General features: G+C 45.9%; 1 protein-coding gene and 3 pseudogenes across 3 annotated transcripts in view; 2 read left to right on the top strand and 2 right to left on the bottom strand.

The window, feature by feature from the left end:
- The window catches only part of TTLL6 (tubulin tyrosine ligase like 6), a 36313-nt gene extending 19629 nt beyond the window's left edge, over nt 1-16684 (top strand). For 2 of the 3 annotated variants that reach the window (XM_027767334.1, XM_027767333.1), the window contains 4 exons: nt 874-1149; nt 9431-9797; nt 10253-10521; nt 16599-16684. In XM_027767334.1, the coding sequence (XP_027623135.1) occupies nt 874-1149; nt 9431-9797; nt 10253-10521 (912 nt within the window). In that variant the 3' untranslated portion in view covers nt 16599-16684. The remainder of the gene's footprint in view (nt 1-873; nt 1150-9430; nt 9798-10252; nt 10522-16598) is intronic. The other variant, XM_027767335.1, reaches the window with a different exon arrangement.
- Nucleotides 4584-5908, bottom strand: LOC106733596 (heterogeneous nuclear ribonucleoprotein A3-like; annotated as a pseudogene).
- On the bottom strand, nt 7356-7816 carry LOC106733597 (transcription factor BTF3 homolog 4 pseudogene; annotated as a pseudogene).
- Nucleotides 12097-13239, top strand: LOC102488105 (glyceraldehyde-3-phosphate dehydrogenase-like; annotated as a pseudogene).
- Nucleotides 16685-16999: the final 315 nt, after the last annotated feature.

Genomic DNA, 16999 nt, shown 5'->3' with positions numbered 1-16999 from the left:
GGAAGAGCTCCTGGGACACTGCTAGGACTGACTGGCCATGCTAGTCCCTCCCGCTGCCCTCTGCATGGCATGGGCAGCCCCCAGGCTGTGGGCCAGCTCCGCAGTCGTCCCTTCTCTGCCCAGTGTTCTCCTCTTGCTCAGTGGAAAGATTCGGTTAACTCCAATCCATCTTCTTTATCTCAAAGCCTCATCTGAAAGGATTAGAGCAGGCTTTTGTTGTGTCTTTTTAAACTTTCTTAGGGTCACAGACACTTTGAGAATCTGAACAAAAGCTATGGAATCTTTTGTTATAAAGGAAACAATACACAGGTTATTTATTTATTTATTTATTTTATTTGGAGAGATTTTTGCTATAGGGTACATGTACTCGGCTACACAGGGCTTTTTTTTGTTTGATTGGTTTTGGTTTTTGCCATAGGGCTCATGTGCTTGCTGGAGAGAGACAGAAGAGGGAAAGTTAGAAATCACCCCCTGGGCAGTGGCCCCACAGCAATCCCTTCTCCTCCATTCTCCACTCCAGATTTTAGGCACACCCGCACACATGCCCCACGTGATTCTCAGGCTGCTAGGTCTGGGACTCAAACTGCGGTCAGCCATGTGGGACTCCAGCACTTTAACCACTGAGCAAACCTGCCGGCCCCCACAATGCACACTTTTAAAACTGCAGTTCAAAATGGCTCCAAGTCCCCCTGAAGCCATCCACGAACCCCCTAGGGGGAGCCAGTAGCCTAAGTTAGGAGCCCCAGGCTGGGAAGATGTGGGTGCAGACTGCTCTCCTCGTCTCTTCTCCCGTGCACCTGCCCTGAGTGCAGATGACTCCAGAAGTGGACGGAGCTGGGTTCCCACAGCCCGTGTGTTTGGTTTCCTCCCCAGTACTTCCACCCCTTGACATTAGTGTCCTGCACACCTGACTTGCTCTTGAGTGTCGCAGACATAAAGAAAAATGAGAGAGACAGCAGCCTCAACCAGGAGGCCCCGAAGGAAGATGGCGCTGCTCCCTCCAGGCCCACATCTCCAAGGCCCTCCTGCTCTGTACCTGACCTGAGGAACTCGAATCCCAGCTCCTCTGAGCTGGAGCTCAGTAAAGCTGCCTCCACAGTCCAGGGGGCCAGGTCTGTTCCTGCAGTGAACGTCCTCACTGGCGCTGTGGTAAGTAGAAGGCTGTGCTCAGCCCGGAGCCTGGCATTCTGGTCCCTGTTCTCAGGCAGGTTACCACCAGAAGTAGTTTCCTAGGGAATGCAATGACAAATTACTATGAACTTAATGGCTTAGAACTACAATTTCCGGGCTGGCACGTGGCATGGTGGTTAAGGCAATGGACTCTCACGTGGCTGACCATGGTTCGAGTCCCGGACCTGGCAGCTTATTTTCTCACTCTCTCTTTCACTGGTCAAGTTGAAAAATAATAATAAATAAAGTTAAATAAATGAGTGATTTTTTAAAAATACAATTTATTTTCTCATAGTTCTAGAAGTCTGAAATCAAGGTATCGGCAGGGCCGTGTTCCAAGGCTCTAAAGGGAGGGTCCTTCCTTGCTCTTGCTAAATCTTGGTGGTTGCTGGGAATTCTTGGTTTGTGGCAGCATAACTCTAATCTCTGCCTCTGTTTTCACATGGTCTTCTTTTAAAATTTGCTCTAGGGCATGTGTGTTCTCTAGAGAGAGAGTGAGAAAGTACCCCTTCCCCAGGGAAGGTGTCCATGACACAGTTCATTCTCCTCTCTGGATTTTGGGCATGCACACATGCACACACACATACATGGCTGGAGTGTTTTTCAATCTGCTGTGTCCAGGATTCAAACTATGCAGTCGTCCATGTAGGATCCAGCCACCGTAACCACCACACCATTAGCTGGACCATGGCCTTCTTACAAGGACACTGGTCACTGGATTTAGGACCTACCCTAATCTAGTATGACCCCCATTTTAACTTGACTAATATATTTCTGAAGACCTTATTTCCAAATAAGGTCTCATTCTGAGGATCTTGTTGGACGTAATTTTGAGAATACACTTTGGAACTCAGTACCCCACCTAAACAGACCTCCACTGTAGACTTAAATTATTTTTGTAAATACATGAAAGCATAAAATGAGATGTAAGCCTTTATACTTACAGCTCTTTTACAGCCACAGCACTGAAACAAAACAAAGAACAATAAAATTTGAATTAAAAAAATATGTATTTTTTAGAGAGTTTTTTTGCTATAGGGCATGTGCGCTCGCCAGAAAGACAGAGAGAGACAGAGACAGAAAGTGGGGGACCAGCAGTTAGCATAATGGCTATGTCACTGGACTCCCACGTAGTCGACCACAATTCGCGTCCTGGACCCGGTGGCTTAAAACTCACACCGGGCGCGTGTGCGTGCATGCCCAAGATCCCGAGAGGAGAATGGAGGAGAAGGGATTGCAGCGAGGCCGTCCCCCCTGGGGGATGATTTCTTGCTTTCTGTCTCTCTATCTCCTCTCTGTCTGTCTGGCGAGCACACGTGCCCTATAGCAAAAACCTCTTCAAAAAAAAAAAGAAAAGAAAGCGAGAAATCACCCCCCAGGGGGGATGGCCACACCACAATCCCTTCTCCTCCATTCTCCTCTCGGGATCTTGGGCACGCACACACACGTGCCCAGCGTGAGTAAGCCACCGGGGCCGGGACTTGAACCACAGTCAACTATATGGGAGCCCAGTGATATAGCCATTAAGTGAACTGCTGGTCCCTGAATTAAAAATATTAACATGACAATTGATTTTCTACTTTGCCACGCCACAATCCCCTCTCCTCCATTCTCCTCTCAGGATTCTGGACACACACGCACACACACACTGTGTGCTTCTCAAGCACCGGTCTGGGACTTGAACTGCATAATCTGCCCTGTGGAATCCAGTTGCCTTACCTACCATAGCACTGGATGGCTCTCCTTATAATATACACAAGACTTTCATCTAGTCACTCTACTTTTCCTAAGCCTCAGTTTCCACATATAAAAAAATAGGTTTTTAATCATAGTACCTCCCAGTGGGTTAATACATTAAATCAAAGGATTTATGAACCCTTAGGGTGGCGCCTGGCACGGTAGCACTTAGTAAGCACTAGCTGTTATTTTAATATTACTGCTACCTAAGACTGCCTTTATTCTTGTCTCATTAACCTAAATTAACTAAAGCAGTAATACCGAACTCTACAGAGGTTTTTTTATTTTTAGAGATTTTTGCTATAGGGCATGTGCCCTCACCAGAGACAGACAAGCAGACAGACAGAGAGCAAGAAATCACTGTCTAGGGAGGATGGCTGGGCTGCAATCCCTTCTCCTCCATCTCCTGTCAGGATTTTGGACATGTACACACACGCATACCTAGCATGAGTTTGAAGCCACTGGGTCTGGGACTTGAACTGTAGTCAACTACATGCAAGTCTAGTGATATAACCATTATACCATCTGCTAGTCCCCTACAAAGATTTTTTTAAAAAAATAAAAAGGCAGTTGGGGGCTGGCAGGTGGTGTGGTGATTAAGGGTGCTGGACTCCCACATAGCTGACCACGGTTCGAGTCCCAGACCCAGTGGCTTGCTTTTTCCCTCTCTCTCTCTTTCTCACTCTGTCCCTCTCCGGTCAAATTAAAGTAAATAAATAAAGTTAATTAAAATAATAATTTATAAATAAATAAATAAGGCAGTGACATTTTGTCTTTTTTTTTTTTTTCTTTTTTTTTTTTTTTTTTTTTGAGAGGTTTTCGCTAGAGGGTTTGTGCGCGGCCGCCAGAAAGACGGAGAGAGACAGAGAGAGAAAGTGAGAAATCACCCCCCAGGGGGGGATGGCCACACCGCAATCCCTTCTCTTCCATTCTCCTCTTGGGATCTTGGGCACGCACGCACACGCGCCTGGTGTGAGTTTAGGCCGCTGGGTCCAGGACTTGAACCACAGTCGACTACGTGGGAGTCCAGCGACATAGCCATTACGCTAACTGCTGGTCCCTTGTATCACTTTTCTCATTTTATTCCTTTGTTTGTTTGTTTAGTTCCTTAATTTTTTATTCCTGGTACTGCTACCACAATTTACAGTGATGTAATGAAAAGAAAAACACAAAGTTAGAACAGATAGAAGACCTCAGGAATGTACATCTAATTGACACTATATTGCATTAATCAATAACTGCACTTCTTGCAAACTATCGCTATGACAGTCCTGAACAAGAAGAGTTTTCTGTTTCAGCTGCAGTAACTTTTCCGACTATGGATCATCGTTCCTCCTGTGGCAAATTTTTACAGTTCCTCTAGCGTATTTGGGACGTATTTGGGACGACTCTGTCAAAGTAATCTGCAACTTTCCTGACAACTCCTCGCTTTCTGTCCTGCTAAAAACTGTAGCCCTTCTCTGGGGCTGGCAGGTGACGTGGCCATTGGGGGCACTGGACTCCCACATGGCCGACCGTGGTTTGAGTCCTGGAACTGGTGGCTTGCTTTCTCATTTTCCTTTCCTCTCTCTTTCTCTCTCACTCTGTTCCTCTCTGTTCAAATTAAAATAAATAAAGTTAAATAAAATAATTCTTGGGGGAGGAAAAAAAAGAACTGTAGCCCCTTTCTGCTGTTTTTAGAACCTTCTGCTACCATATCACTTCTACCACCAGATCCATAACCACCACCATAAGGACTGCCTGAGCTTCTTCCACCAAAACTGCCCCCTTTCATGGGTCCATAATCTGATTGCTGTTATCCACTATAATTTCCAAAATCATTGTACTTTCCACCACCAAAATCTCCTCCTTCATTGCAACCATCATATCCCCCCCACCACCACCATATCCACCGCCTTGGTTTCCGTATCCTGGTCCACCACCACCATGGCCACCTCTGCTATAACCAGGACCACTGCCGTAGTTGCCACCATCACCTCCAGATCCCTTACATCCACCATCACCTCCTCCATAACTACCTCTGCTGCTACCATCTCCACCACCACAGCCTCCTTTTCCACCAAAGTTTCCACCACGACCAAAGTTACCTCTGCCATTTCCAAAGCTTCCTCCAAGACCCAAAAAGTTGGGAGATCCATCTCCACGACCTCTTTGTGATCCAGCAGTCTGCATCTCTTGTTTAGAAAGGGCCTTTGTGACTTCACAATTATGCCCAGTACTAGTGTGGTCTTTCTGAACGACAGTTGTATTAACTGTATCATGATCATCGAAGGTTACCAAAGCAAATCCTCTTTTTCCCACTCTGTCGATCTCCCATAACTTCTATGGTTTCAATCTTGCCAAACTTTTTCAAAGTGGTCTCTTAATTATATTCTTCCGTTTCTTCTTTAATACCACCAACAAAAATGTTCTCCACTGGTAGATGGGCACCAGGCTTTACAGAGTCCTCTGTAGAAACAGCTCTCTGGATCCACTCCTCGCCGGTCAGCTTTGTGTGGCTGAGCACACACTGCTGATCCACCTGTTCAACACGAGAGAAAGGCATGACACCAAAGCCCCTGGAACGTTTTGTTTGGAGGTCTCTCACAACCACACAATCTGTGAGTGTGCCCCATTTCTCAAAGTGTTCTCTTAAACGATCATCTGTAGTTTCAAAGCTCAGGTCACCAGTGCACAGTTTTGTTTTGTTTTTTGAGAGATTTTTTTGCTATAGGGTACGTGCGCTTGCCAGACAGACAGAGAGAGACAGAGAGACAGAAAGCGAGAAATCACCCCCCAGGGGGGATGGTCATGCCGCAATCCCTTCTCCTCCAGTCTCCTCTCGGGATCTTGGGCACGCATGCACACGTACCCGGCGTGAGTTTTAAGCCACCGGGTCCGGGACGCAAACCGCGGTCGACTACATGGGAGTCCAGCGACATAGCCATTACGCTAACTGCTGGTTCCCACCAGTGAACAGTTTTCTCGACTGCTCTGTTTCTTTTGGATCATGACCCTCCATTCTGAAACCGGACTCGCCTCTTCCAACTAAAGTTCAATATGGGACCGAGAGCACTTTTTTCCTTTTATTTCTGTGTTCGTATCCCACTGTCCTATCCTCTATCTTTTGTTTATACGTTTCTTTGTAAGTAAAAAAATATTAAACATTTATCTATCTCTCTCTATCTATCTATTTGTTGTGATTTTTGGGCCACTGCGTCTGGGTCTTTTGGGCTTGTGGGAGTCCACTGCCCCAATCACCATGCCACCTGTTGGCCCAGTAAGGATATCTTTTTAGAAAGAATGATTTATTTAACTTTATCAGTTATTATTATTATAGTTAACTTGACCAGAGAGAGAGAGAAAGAAAGAAAGAAAGAAGGAAAGTGAGAAAGCAAGCCACCAGGTCTGGGACTTGAACCCTGGTCAGCCATGTGGGAGTCTAACACCTTAACCACCATGCCACCAGCTGGCCCTAGTAAGGCTATTTTTTAAAGTTAGTTAGTTTTTTTTTTTTTTTCCATAAGAGAGAGAGAAGGGGAGAGAGAAAAAGAGAGAGGTACCCCCATCAAGGTTTCCACACCATGGTTCACCACCAGCCTCGGCCAGCCTGGCTCGTGGGCACAGATACATGACCAGCATGTACCTCCTAATGCGAACCTGGGACATTCCCATGTGGGGCCAGCATCCCAGAGCATTGTGTTACTGCTTCCTCATTGCTGCCAGCCTCAAAGCAGACATTGTAAGTGCATGTATTTAAAATTTAGTTCCGGCTGGCAGATGGTGTGGTGGTTGAGATGCTGGACTCCCACATGGCTGCCCACAGTTCAAGTCCTGGACCTGGTAGCTTGCTTTTCCACTTTCTCTCTCTCTCTCTCCCTGTCTCTTTCTGGTCAAATTAAACATAATAATAATAAAATTAAATAAGTAATTCTTTTAAAAATAAAATAAAATTTAGTTAAATGTGATTGTGTTATATGTACATCACATTGTATATTCTGTTTTATTTTGCTTTCTTGCTGAGCCCTATTTTTTCCTTAAGATTAAATATACATGCTTTGAGGGCCAGCAGGTGGCATGGTGGTTAAGATGCTGGACTCCTATATGGCACACCGTGGTTTGAGTCCCATACCTGGTGGCTTGCTTTCTAACTTTTGTTCTCTCTCTCTCTCTGGTGAGTGCATGTTCCCTATAGCAAATTAAATAATAATAAATAATATTAAATAAATAATTCTCTTTTTTTGGCACCAATACTTCATATTTTGACCAGAAGAATAGATCCTGGGAGGAAGTGCAAAATGCAAAATCAAATGACCAAAAAATGCTGAACAAACAGCATTGTTAATATACAAAATATTTATATTACTGAACTAGTAACAGGTAATGTTCTCTGTGTCTGTAAAACTTTGGAACCACATCGCTGATTTGTTAAATCTAGTCCATGCCAGCTTCCAAAACCAGCAAAGATTTTAGTTAGCTTTGTTCTTTGATGCCTCATCAAAGTTTTCTACAAGATCTGGAACATCATCATCCTCTTCATCGACGTCTTCTGGTTTTGGTGCTTTGCTATCCAAGATTTGCCATGGGGACTGTTCAGCTAATTTCCTAAGGCTTGTTAAGCTGTCTGCACCAAGCTGACTTAATATTCCAGGAAGCATTTCTGTGATTGGTTTGGATTCTGCATGACCAGGAATTGCGAAGGTATCAGCAGAGAGGGAAGCTTGGACTTTGGGAGTTATCGAAGTGAATATCTGTCCCATCATCTTTAATCATGTTCACCTCTTCAATACCAGCGATGTTATTCACAGCCAGTTTTTTTAGAGGACTCTGAAACATTTTGTCATCAGCTGTACCACCTTCTTTCTATGAGCTGTACCCTTTCCCCTGTCTGGACCTAAGCCTGAAGTTTGGCTAACTTTTCTTGATTCATGCTGTTGGTAAATCTTTTACTGCTCAGTTCCCGGACCTGGACTTGTAGAACCCACGCAAAGCAATTTACAGTCGAATGCAACTCACCTAAATAAATAATTCTAAAAATTGTACGTGCAAGTGCACATGCCTATGTCAAAAACCTAAAAAGAAAAGAACATGTATTCTGCAGTTATTGGTTATTTAAAAGGCTTCTCTTTAGACAGACCCACGTGGGTCATGCTTTCTAATCCTGTATGACAGCCTCTGCCTTTTAGTTGAAGTATTTGTTCTTTCTTTTCTTTTTTTTTTCCCTAAAGGGTTAGTGTGTTCTCCGGAGAGGAATGGAGAGACAGAGAGCTAAGAGAGAAGGCACCTTCCATGGGGAATGGTCGTGCTGCTATCTCTTTTCTGTCTCTCCCTCCTTTTGGGATTTTGGATGCACACACATATGTGCCCAGTTCTCAAGTGGTCAGGACTGGGGCTCGAGCCATGTATTTGGGCATGTGGGATCTAGCTGCCTTAACCACCAGTCCATGAGCATTTGAGCGTTTCCATCTTTTGACCATCGTTACTAACACTACCATGAATGAACACTGGTACTCACATTTTTAAGGAACTATTTAATAATTATTTTGGGGCCAACAGGTGACATGGAGGTTAAGGCTCTAAATTCAACATGGCTGACTGCAGGGTTCAAGTCTCAGAACCAGCAGCTTGAAAATCACACTGGGTATGTGTGCGTGTGCACCCAAAATCCCAAGAAGAGAGTAGAGGGGTTGAGTTCTCACTTTCCCTCTCTCTGGCGAGTGCATGTGCCCTAGAGCAAAATCTAAGTCAAAACAGAACAAACAAAAACCTTATTTTTGATATATGTATGTAGCAGAATCGTTAGGTCACGGGGTATTTGTAATTTCATTTTGCCAGATATTTCTAGATGGTTCAGAATGGCTGTATGCTCTACATTCTCAGCAGCAGGTGGTTCCTGTAACTGCATGCCCTCCAGCACTGGTGCTCTCCAGCCTTCTAATTTTTCCAGGCTAATGGCTGTGAAATAATACCTATTTTTCTGATCACCCATCTCTAAAATTTATAGTTGTTCTCACGTTTAAGACCTCAAGAGGAAACTGAATTCCTCCACTATCTTCTACCCTAGGGTTTAACCAATTCATAGTTAGCAAACTGTTCTAACCTAAGTCTTCCTTGCCGCTTCTGAGCCTGACCTTTTATTTATTTTTTTCCTTTTTCTTTTTCTTTTCTTTTCTTTTTTTTTTTTTTTTAACTGCCAGAAGGTGCATGTATTCACCAAGAAGACAGACAGGGAGACAGAGAGAGAGTGGGAAAGAGCCCCTTACAATGGGACACAGTCACGCCACAATCTCTTCTCCTCTATTTCTTTATCCTGCTGGGATTTGGGGCACACATGTCCACATGCCCAGTGTGTTTTTCAAGCCACTAGGGTCGGGATTGGAACCATATAATCAGCTATGTGGGATCTGGCTCCCCAGACCATTAGGCCAAGGGACTTGCCTGAGCCTGGCTCTTAATCTGTTCTTTGTTTGTTTTAAAATTAAGAATAGCATAGGAGGGAATCCTTGTTTTCTGTGATCTTATTTTGGACTATTTTCTCCTCTAGCCCTTAACCCCAGTAGAAATGTCTCCAGAATCGACCGCCCAGGTCTCAGTCTCCCCAGAGCCTCTGCCATGCTTGACCATGACTACCAGCCCAGAATGCAGTAGCCCAGAGATGGACAGGGTGGTTTCCGCTAAAGGCAAGCAGCTCCAGAGCCCCCGGAAATTCACTCAAGAGAAATTATCAAAACCTTCTCTGCCTAAGAAAACCCACATCTTCTTGGAGAGTCTGAACCAAAGCTGGGTTTTGCTAAAGAATGAGATGAAGAAGCAGCAGCAGATGTCAGAGCTGTTCAAGGCTGACCTGAGGAGGGATTTCACCTTGCTTCCAGCTCACTCCAGTCCCAAGCTGGTGCCAAGTCACCAGTCACGTGAGTGCCAGCGTGTACAGGGGTGTTCCAGGAGCTCAGGGGAGAGAGCATCCAACAGAACTAGCCTTAATCTCGGGGGACACCTAATCTTGAGGATGGGATCATAGCCCTTGGCCTCAGGAAGGCCAGTCTGATAGTGGAGACAAGTCTATTCCCTTAGGGAGTCCGTAGTCTGATCAGGAAGACAAAAAAGATGAAATAGAATGTTACATCTGAGGACCGTCTTCCACATTTCCGGGTTCTCACTCAGATGGGGCCTGTTCGGCTGAGTCTGTAGCAGTTACTCGCATTAAGTGTGAGCAGCAAGGCAGAGAATGTATTGGTCGAAAGGAACGATGACTGATTCTGGTTCAGACAGCTTGAGTCAGGGGCCCGGGAGGGAGGTGACCTCCACCAGAAACTTGGACTGAATCCAGCAGCACACACTGATGATGTCAATGGCTTTACTTTTCCAGAAAATGCCTCCCTGCCTGGGGAGTGCTGCCCCAGCAGCCGCAGCTCTGGCGAGAAGAGGCGACTGGATGTGTCTTCCCTCCTCCTCTTTCAGAGTCCTCCTAGTCGTGGTGTTACTCTGAGTGACCTGCTGGTGGTAGCCTCCCCAGCTCGACTGGACCCAAGGCCCAGCAGAAGTCATTTGGGCATGATGAAGGACCTGTGTGTACAGGATCAGGACATGTGTGGTCACTGCCTGATCTCTGACCAGAAAGGAAGTGAGAGGAACTAGGTAGGCTTCCGTATATTCCTTATTATACCGGGTGTGTCAGCGGGAGCGCTCCATGTTTTTCTGGAATGTTGGGTTCATAGGAGGTTGGATGAATTGATAGACATAAAGGTAAATAGACAATTAAGACCTACTTCAGCCAAATATGACCTCCTTGCTGTATGTATGTTTCTGATATGACCGATGTGTCCCATCACAATTTGCACATGGGTTTGTCTTCCTCTTTTATTTTTTTCCTTTTTTTTTAGAGAAATTTTGCTCTAGGGTACATAGACTCTCCAGAGAGACAGAAAGTGAGAAATTGCCCCCAGGAGGGATGGCCATACCGCAATCCCTTCTCCTCCACTCTCCTCTCTGGGTTTTGTACATGCACACACATGCACCTGGTGTGAATTTTAAGATACTGGGTCCAGGCCTTGAACTACAGTCAACTCTGTGGGAGTGCAGTGATGTAACCATTATACCATCTGCTGGTCCCTTGTCTTCCTCTATTTGACTGACATTGAGACCATCATAAATACAGGCCTCAGAAGTAGAGCTATGACAACCACAAGGGGTTGCTTTTTATTTTTATGGTTTAGAGCACATGCACACATAAGAGAGAGAGAATTGCCTTTGACAGGGTCTCTCTACACCCTAATCCCCTCTTCTCAGCTCCTCAGGATCCTGGGCCTATAGTTAACCATATGGCTTCCAGCCTTGCAGGGCACTTGCCCCAAAGGCTGGTCCTGTAGTGGAGTATATTGAGGGGTCAGAATAACAGGATGGTGGACACTGGGAAAATTTGAAGCAACAGTGGAGTCAGATCTTTGGGGAGTCCTAACCTTGGGGGTGGGGTCATTGCCCTTGGCCTCAGGGAGACTCCAGTCTGATAGCAGAGACGTAGTCCAAGCCTTCTATCAGAACTTAAGTGCTTCTTTTTTTCTTTTTTAATTACTTTATTTACTCATTTATTTATTTTTAATTTGACCAGAAAGGGACAGAGTGAGAGAGAGAGAAAGAGAGGGAAAGTGAGAAAGTAAGCCACTAGGTCCAGGACTCGAACCGTGGTCAGCCATGTGGGAATCCAGCACCCTTAACCACCATACCACGTGCTGGCCCAGAACTTAAGTGGTTATAAATGGAGGTTGGTCACATGTTTATTAAACACTTAAGAGAACACTAAAACACAGTGTCACATGGAGGGGCCTGGGCTTTGCTGCCTAGAGAGGAATGCTACACATTTGAATCATCCGCCACTCTCCTGCCACCTAATGTCGCTGGGACTATAGGTACATACTGCCATGTTTAGCTGTAGTGTCTGCGTTTTTACTATGACCTGTCACATGAGTTAGGTGTGTGGGGTTTTCTACTTGTGGCATCATGTTGGCACTCAGAAAGTTTTGGATTTGGGAATAATTTGGATTTAGAGTTTTGGATTAGGGATACTCAACCTGTACTGAAATTTTAAGTAAAAATGGCTACTTATTTATTGCTATGTATGTTCCTACTATTTAAAAATAAAGAGGAGGCTCTCTGCTCCTCCCCATTCGACAGCTGCATCTTCTCATACCGTGCCAGTCATGTCCTGGAGACACTATGGTGAAGGTCTGAGTAAACAGATTTGGCCGTATCGGGCTCCTGGTCACCAGGGCTGCCTTTAATTCTGGCAAAGTGGATGTCATCGCCATCAGTGAGCCCTTGATTGACTTACACTCCATGGTCTACATGTTCCAGTCTGATTCCATCCACGTCAAGGTTATTGGCACCATCAATGCTGAGAACGAGAAGTTTGACATCAATGGGAAGTCCATCACCATCTTCCAGGAACAAGATCCCACCAACATCAAATGGGGTGATATAGGGGCCAGCAGATGGTGTGGTGGTTAAGGCACTGGACTCCCACATGGTCAACTGCAGTTCAAGTCCTGGAACTGACAGCTTGCTTTTTCGCTTTCCCTTTTTCTCTCTCTCTCTGGTCAAATTAAGACAATAATAACAAATAGAATTAAATAAATAAATAATTCTTTTCAAAAATTAAATGGCGTGATGCTGGTGTTGCATATGTTGTGGAGTCCACTGATGTCTTCACCACCATGGAGAATGCTGGGGCTCACTGAAGGGTGGGGCCAAGAGGATCATTATCCCTCCTCCTTCTGCGAACACCCCATGTTTGTGATGGGTGTGAACCACTAGCAGTATGACAACTCCCTGCAGGTCGTCAGCAATGCCTTCTACATCTCCAGCGACTTAGCCCCCACAAGGTCATCCATGACAACTTCAGCATCATGGAGGGACTCATGACCACAGTCCAGACCATCACTGCCACACAGAAGACCGTGGATGGTCCCTCTGGGAAGCTGTGGCATGATGGTCGTGGGGCTGCCCAGAACATCTTCCTGGCATCAACCAGCACTGTCAAGGCTGTGGGCAAGGTTATCCCAGGGCTGAACGAGAAGCTCATAGACATGGCCTTCTGTGTCTCCATCCCCAACATAGTCCTGGACCTGACCTGCCGCCTGGAAGGTCAAGAACGTGATGAAGCAAGTGTCTCAGGGTCCCCCAAGGGCACCCTGGGCTGTACCAAGTCATATCCTGGGACTTCAAAAGTGACACCTACTCCTCCACCTTTGATGCTAGGACTGTGACCACTTTGTCATGGTCAGGTCCTGGTATGACAGTGAATTTGGCCACAGCAACAGGGTGGTGGACCTCAAGGCCCAGATGGCCTCCAAGGAGTAAACCCTCCCAACCACCAGCCCCAGCACAAGCGATAGGAAGAGAGGCCCTCAGCTGCTGGGGAGGCCCTGCGCCCACTCAGTCCCCACACACTGAGACACTCCCTCCGTGACACAGTTTCAGTCCCAGAACCCTGGAGGAGGGGAGGGACTCAGGGGTCCCTACCTTGTCATGAACCATCAATAAAGTACACTGTGTCAGCCCCCAAATAAATAAACAAATAATAAATATAAAGAGGGGATGTGAGTGGCAGATTATAATGAAAACTTACATTTAGTAGGACAGTTAAAATGAAATAATGAGGGGCAGGAGGTGGCATGGTGATTAAGGCAGCTGGATTCCCACATAGCCAACCGCGGTTCGACCCAGCTGCTTGAAAATCACATGAGGCATTGTGAATGCATACCCAAGATCCTGAGGGGGAGTATGGAAGGGAAAGGACTGGGGTGTGGCCATTCCCCCTCAGGGGATTTCTCATTTTTTCCCTCACTGTATCTCTGTCTGTCTCCTCTCTGGAGCGCACACATACTCTATGGTAAAAACCTAAAAAAAATTTTTTTAAAGAATTTTCAATTTAATTTTATTTATTGATTGATTTATTTAAATTTGAGCAGAGAGAGACACATACACATACACACACACACACACACACACACACACACACACACATACACACACAAATACAGAGAGAAAGAGAAAGAGAGAGGGAAAGCAAGAAAACAAGCCATCAGGTCCAGGGCTCGAGGCTTGATCCATGGTCAGCCATGTGGAAGTATCCAGCGCCTTAACCACCACGCCACCTGCTGGTCCTCCAAAAACCTAAAAAAAAATTTAAAAATAATGATTAGAAGCCATACAAAGAGGTCTGGCACTATAGCCTAGTGGTTATGGGGAGCTGGATTTTACATGGCCAACTGCTATTCAAGTCCTGGCCCTGGAAATATGAAAAACATACCACGCCCATGTGCATAGGATGCCCTGAATCCCAACAGGATGGAGAAATAGAGGAGAAGGGATTGTGATGTGACCACCAGTTTGGGAGTGCTTTCTTCCTCCTTCCCCTCCCCACCCCTCTTTGTCTTTCTATCTCTTTTTGGGGAGTGCATGTGCCCTCCGTCAATTAAAAAAAAAAAGCCACACAAAGGAAAAGAGGTAGTTAAGGTGCTGGACCCCCACATGGGTGATCATGATTCACATCCCGGACCTGGTGGCTTGCTTTCTTATTCTCTCTCTCTCTCTCTCTCTGGTGAGCATGCATACTCTATAGAAAAACTAAAAATGGTAATAATAAATAAAATTAAATACTTCTTTAAAAAAAAAAAAAAGAAAGAAAGAAAAGGAGGAGATAATTATACCATGAAAGTGTGATGTGTTGCTTCCTGTGCTGGCCACTAGATTTGGCTCTGACCATCTTGGCAAAAAAGGCCAAGCACAAAATTCTGTTTTGGTCTTTTTTTGTCTTTCCAATTAGCCTGGAAGCTCTCTTAGGGCATGAGCTGTCTCCACGATCAGACTGGGGCTTCTCCTGGGACTTTGGGTACGGATGCATACATACCCAGCATGATTTTCAAGCCGTCAGGTCTGGGAATCGACTGTAGTCGACTACGTGGGAGTCCAGCACTTCAAGCACTATGTCACCTGCTGTTCCCAAGGGATCTGGCCATCTTTTTTTTTTCTTTTCTTTTTTTCGCTTTAGAGATTTTTTGCTATCAAGCACATCTATCCACTGGAGAGAATGGGAGACAGAGACAGTGAGAGGGAAAGTGAGAATCCACCTCCCAGAGGGGATGACCATGCTGCAATCCCTTCTCCATCCTCCTCCTGGGATCTTGGGCATGCACACACACATACCCAGTGTGATTTTTGAGCTACCTGGTCCAGGACTCAAGCCACGGTCAGCCCTGCGGGAGTTCAGTGACGTACCACTATGCCATCTGCTAGCCCCCCAACCATCATAACCACCACGGCACCAGGTGGTCTTGTCCCACAGATTTTAGACCACAGAGGAAAGTGTTGAGTCAGATGTTTCTGATTCCCAAGTCCTAAGCTCGCGAAGCCATCCTCTCTGCCTTTTGAATGGCCTTTTTTTATTGGTCCTCTGTTCGAGCCGAGGGCATAGTAATGGCTCAAAGTGATGTCATTTCTGCAGGTAAAGACCAAACAGGGCCCCCTAGAATGCCACGTCGGGGTCGCAGATTTCGGGTCCACCCTCTGCTTTTAGGTCAAACAATGGCTTCTAAAACTTCTCTCTGAACTAATCAGACCACCAGGACTATCACGTAAGAAAGCAAACCCACAAGGCTAATTACAGACCGTGGGATGCCCATCCACCAACACGCTGACCTACAGCTGGAGCAGGATGTGGTGTGAGAATCGTAAATCACAGGAATGAAAGAAGGGAAGGGCAGCACGAAGGTCCAGGTGATGGATCGGGGTTATCTCGGTAAACGTAACCGTAATGAGACCTTTCACATACCAGCTGTGCATACCACATCCTGTGGAACCCTCACATCGCCGGTGACATTGGCCACGCAGTCGTTATTACCTGCTCTCTAAGTTGCAGACGGAGAAAATCACGGTTTAAGGACATCAAATGACTCGTCCGACCTCACGTGGTGATGGACTCTGGACAAACAGCCTGTTGGTCCTTTCTCTTTACCACTCTGCTATGGCCTTAGAGCCCATCTGGACCCATCCGAGGGATGGAGCCCTGTCAAATTCCTCCATGTTTCCACAATGGCATTATTCTTCCTCTGGGCCCACTTTTACAGTGGGTTGGTCCCAAAGCCCAGGCTGCAGATCTGTACAGCTGAATTCGACAGGATGGCAACCCATTCTGTAGGAGCTTATGGATGAGTAAATGGCTTGGTGAAGTGCGATGGCTGGCACATCCTGCCGAATCCGTGGCTGCTGAAGTGAAGGTGCTGGTGACCATGGCAATGGTGATATTGGGTCTGTACGCCGAGCTTGGCATGGACAGCACCAAGACACACCTGTTCTTGGTGTACTACAAGATTTGCAAATACTATTTAATCTTTCAGGCATTTTTTCCTCTTTATTCGAATGGGGAAACCAAGGCTCAGAGAGGTTAAGTCATTTGTCCAACGGCACGCAGCCTCTCACCACCCCTATATGTTATCTCCAGCCAACCATCTCGGCTGCCCTTAAATGATCCACATTGAATATCAGCGGTAGAACGGCTACAGGAAGATGCACAGTGTATAGGTGAAATGAATTCTTGCGACTGTAGATGTGAACTTAGACAGGAATGGGATGGTGTGTTCATTGATTTTAATATACTGAAAGTCGTTTTAAAGAAACATCTTTTAAAAAAAATCTTTCTTTTTTTTTTTCCTTTTCAGAATCAGACTGGATCTCTGCCATTTTTCCCCTTCCTACCTCTTATTCCCTGGAAATGATTTGTGTCTTCCCATAATGTCTACAGTGTCCACAGAATCAGCTGAAAGTTTCATTTCTTTATCCAAATATCCTGGTCTTAAAAATACCTCCCATTGGGACCAGCAGTTAGCATAATGGCTATGTCACTGGACTCCCATGTAGTCGACTATGGTTCGCGTCCCGGACCTGGTGGCTTAAACCCACGCCGGGCGCGTGTGTGTGCGTGCCCAAGATCCCGAGAGGAGAATGGAGGAGAAGGGATTGCGGCGTGGCCATCCCCCCGGGGGGTGATTTCTCACTCTCTGTCTCTCTGTCTGTCTCTGTCTTTCTGGCAAGCACCCGTGCCCTGTAGCGAAAACCTCTC

Source organism: Tupaia chinensis, unplaced genomic scaffold (genome assembly GCF_000334495.1).
Source record: "Tupaia chinensis unplaced genomic scaffold, TupChi_1.0 Scaffold144171_2, whole genome shotgun sequence".
Classification (NCBI taxonomy): Eukaryota; Metazoa; Chordata; class Mammalia; order Scandentia; family Tupaiidae; genus Tupaia; species Tupaia belangeri.
The sequence above is the reverse complement of the archived record's forward strand: the minus strand, read 5'-3'. Positions and strand labels throughout refer to the sequence as shown.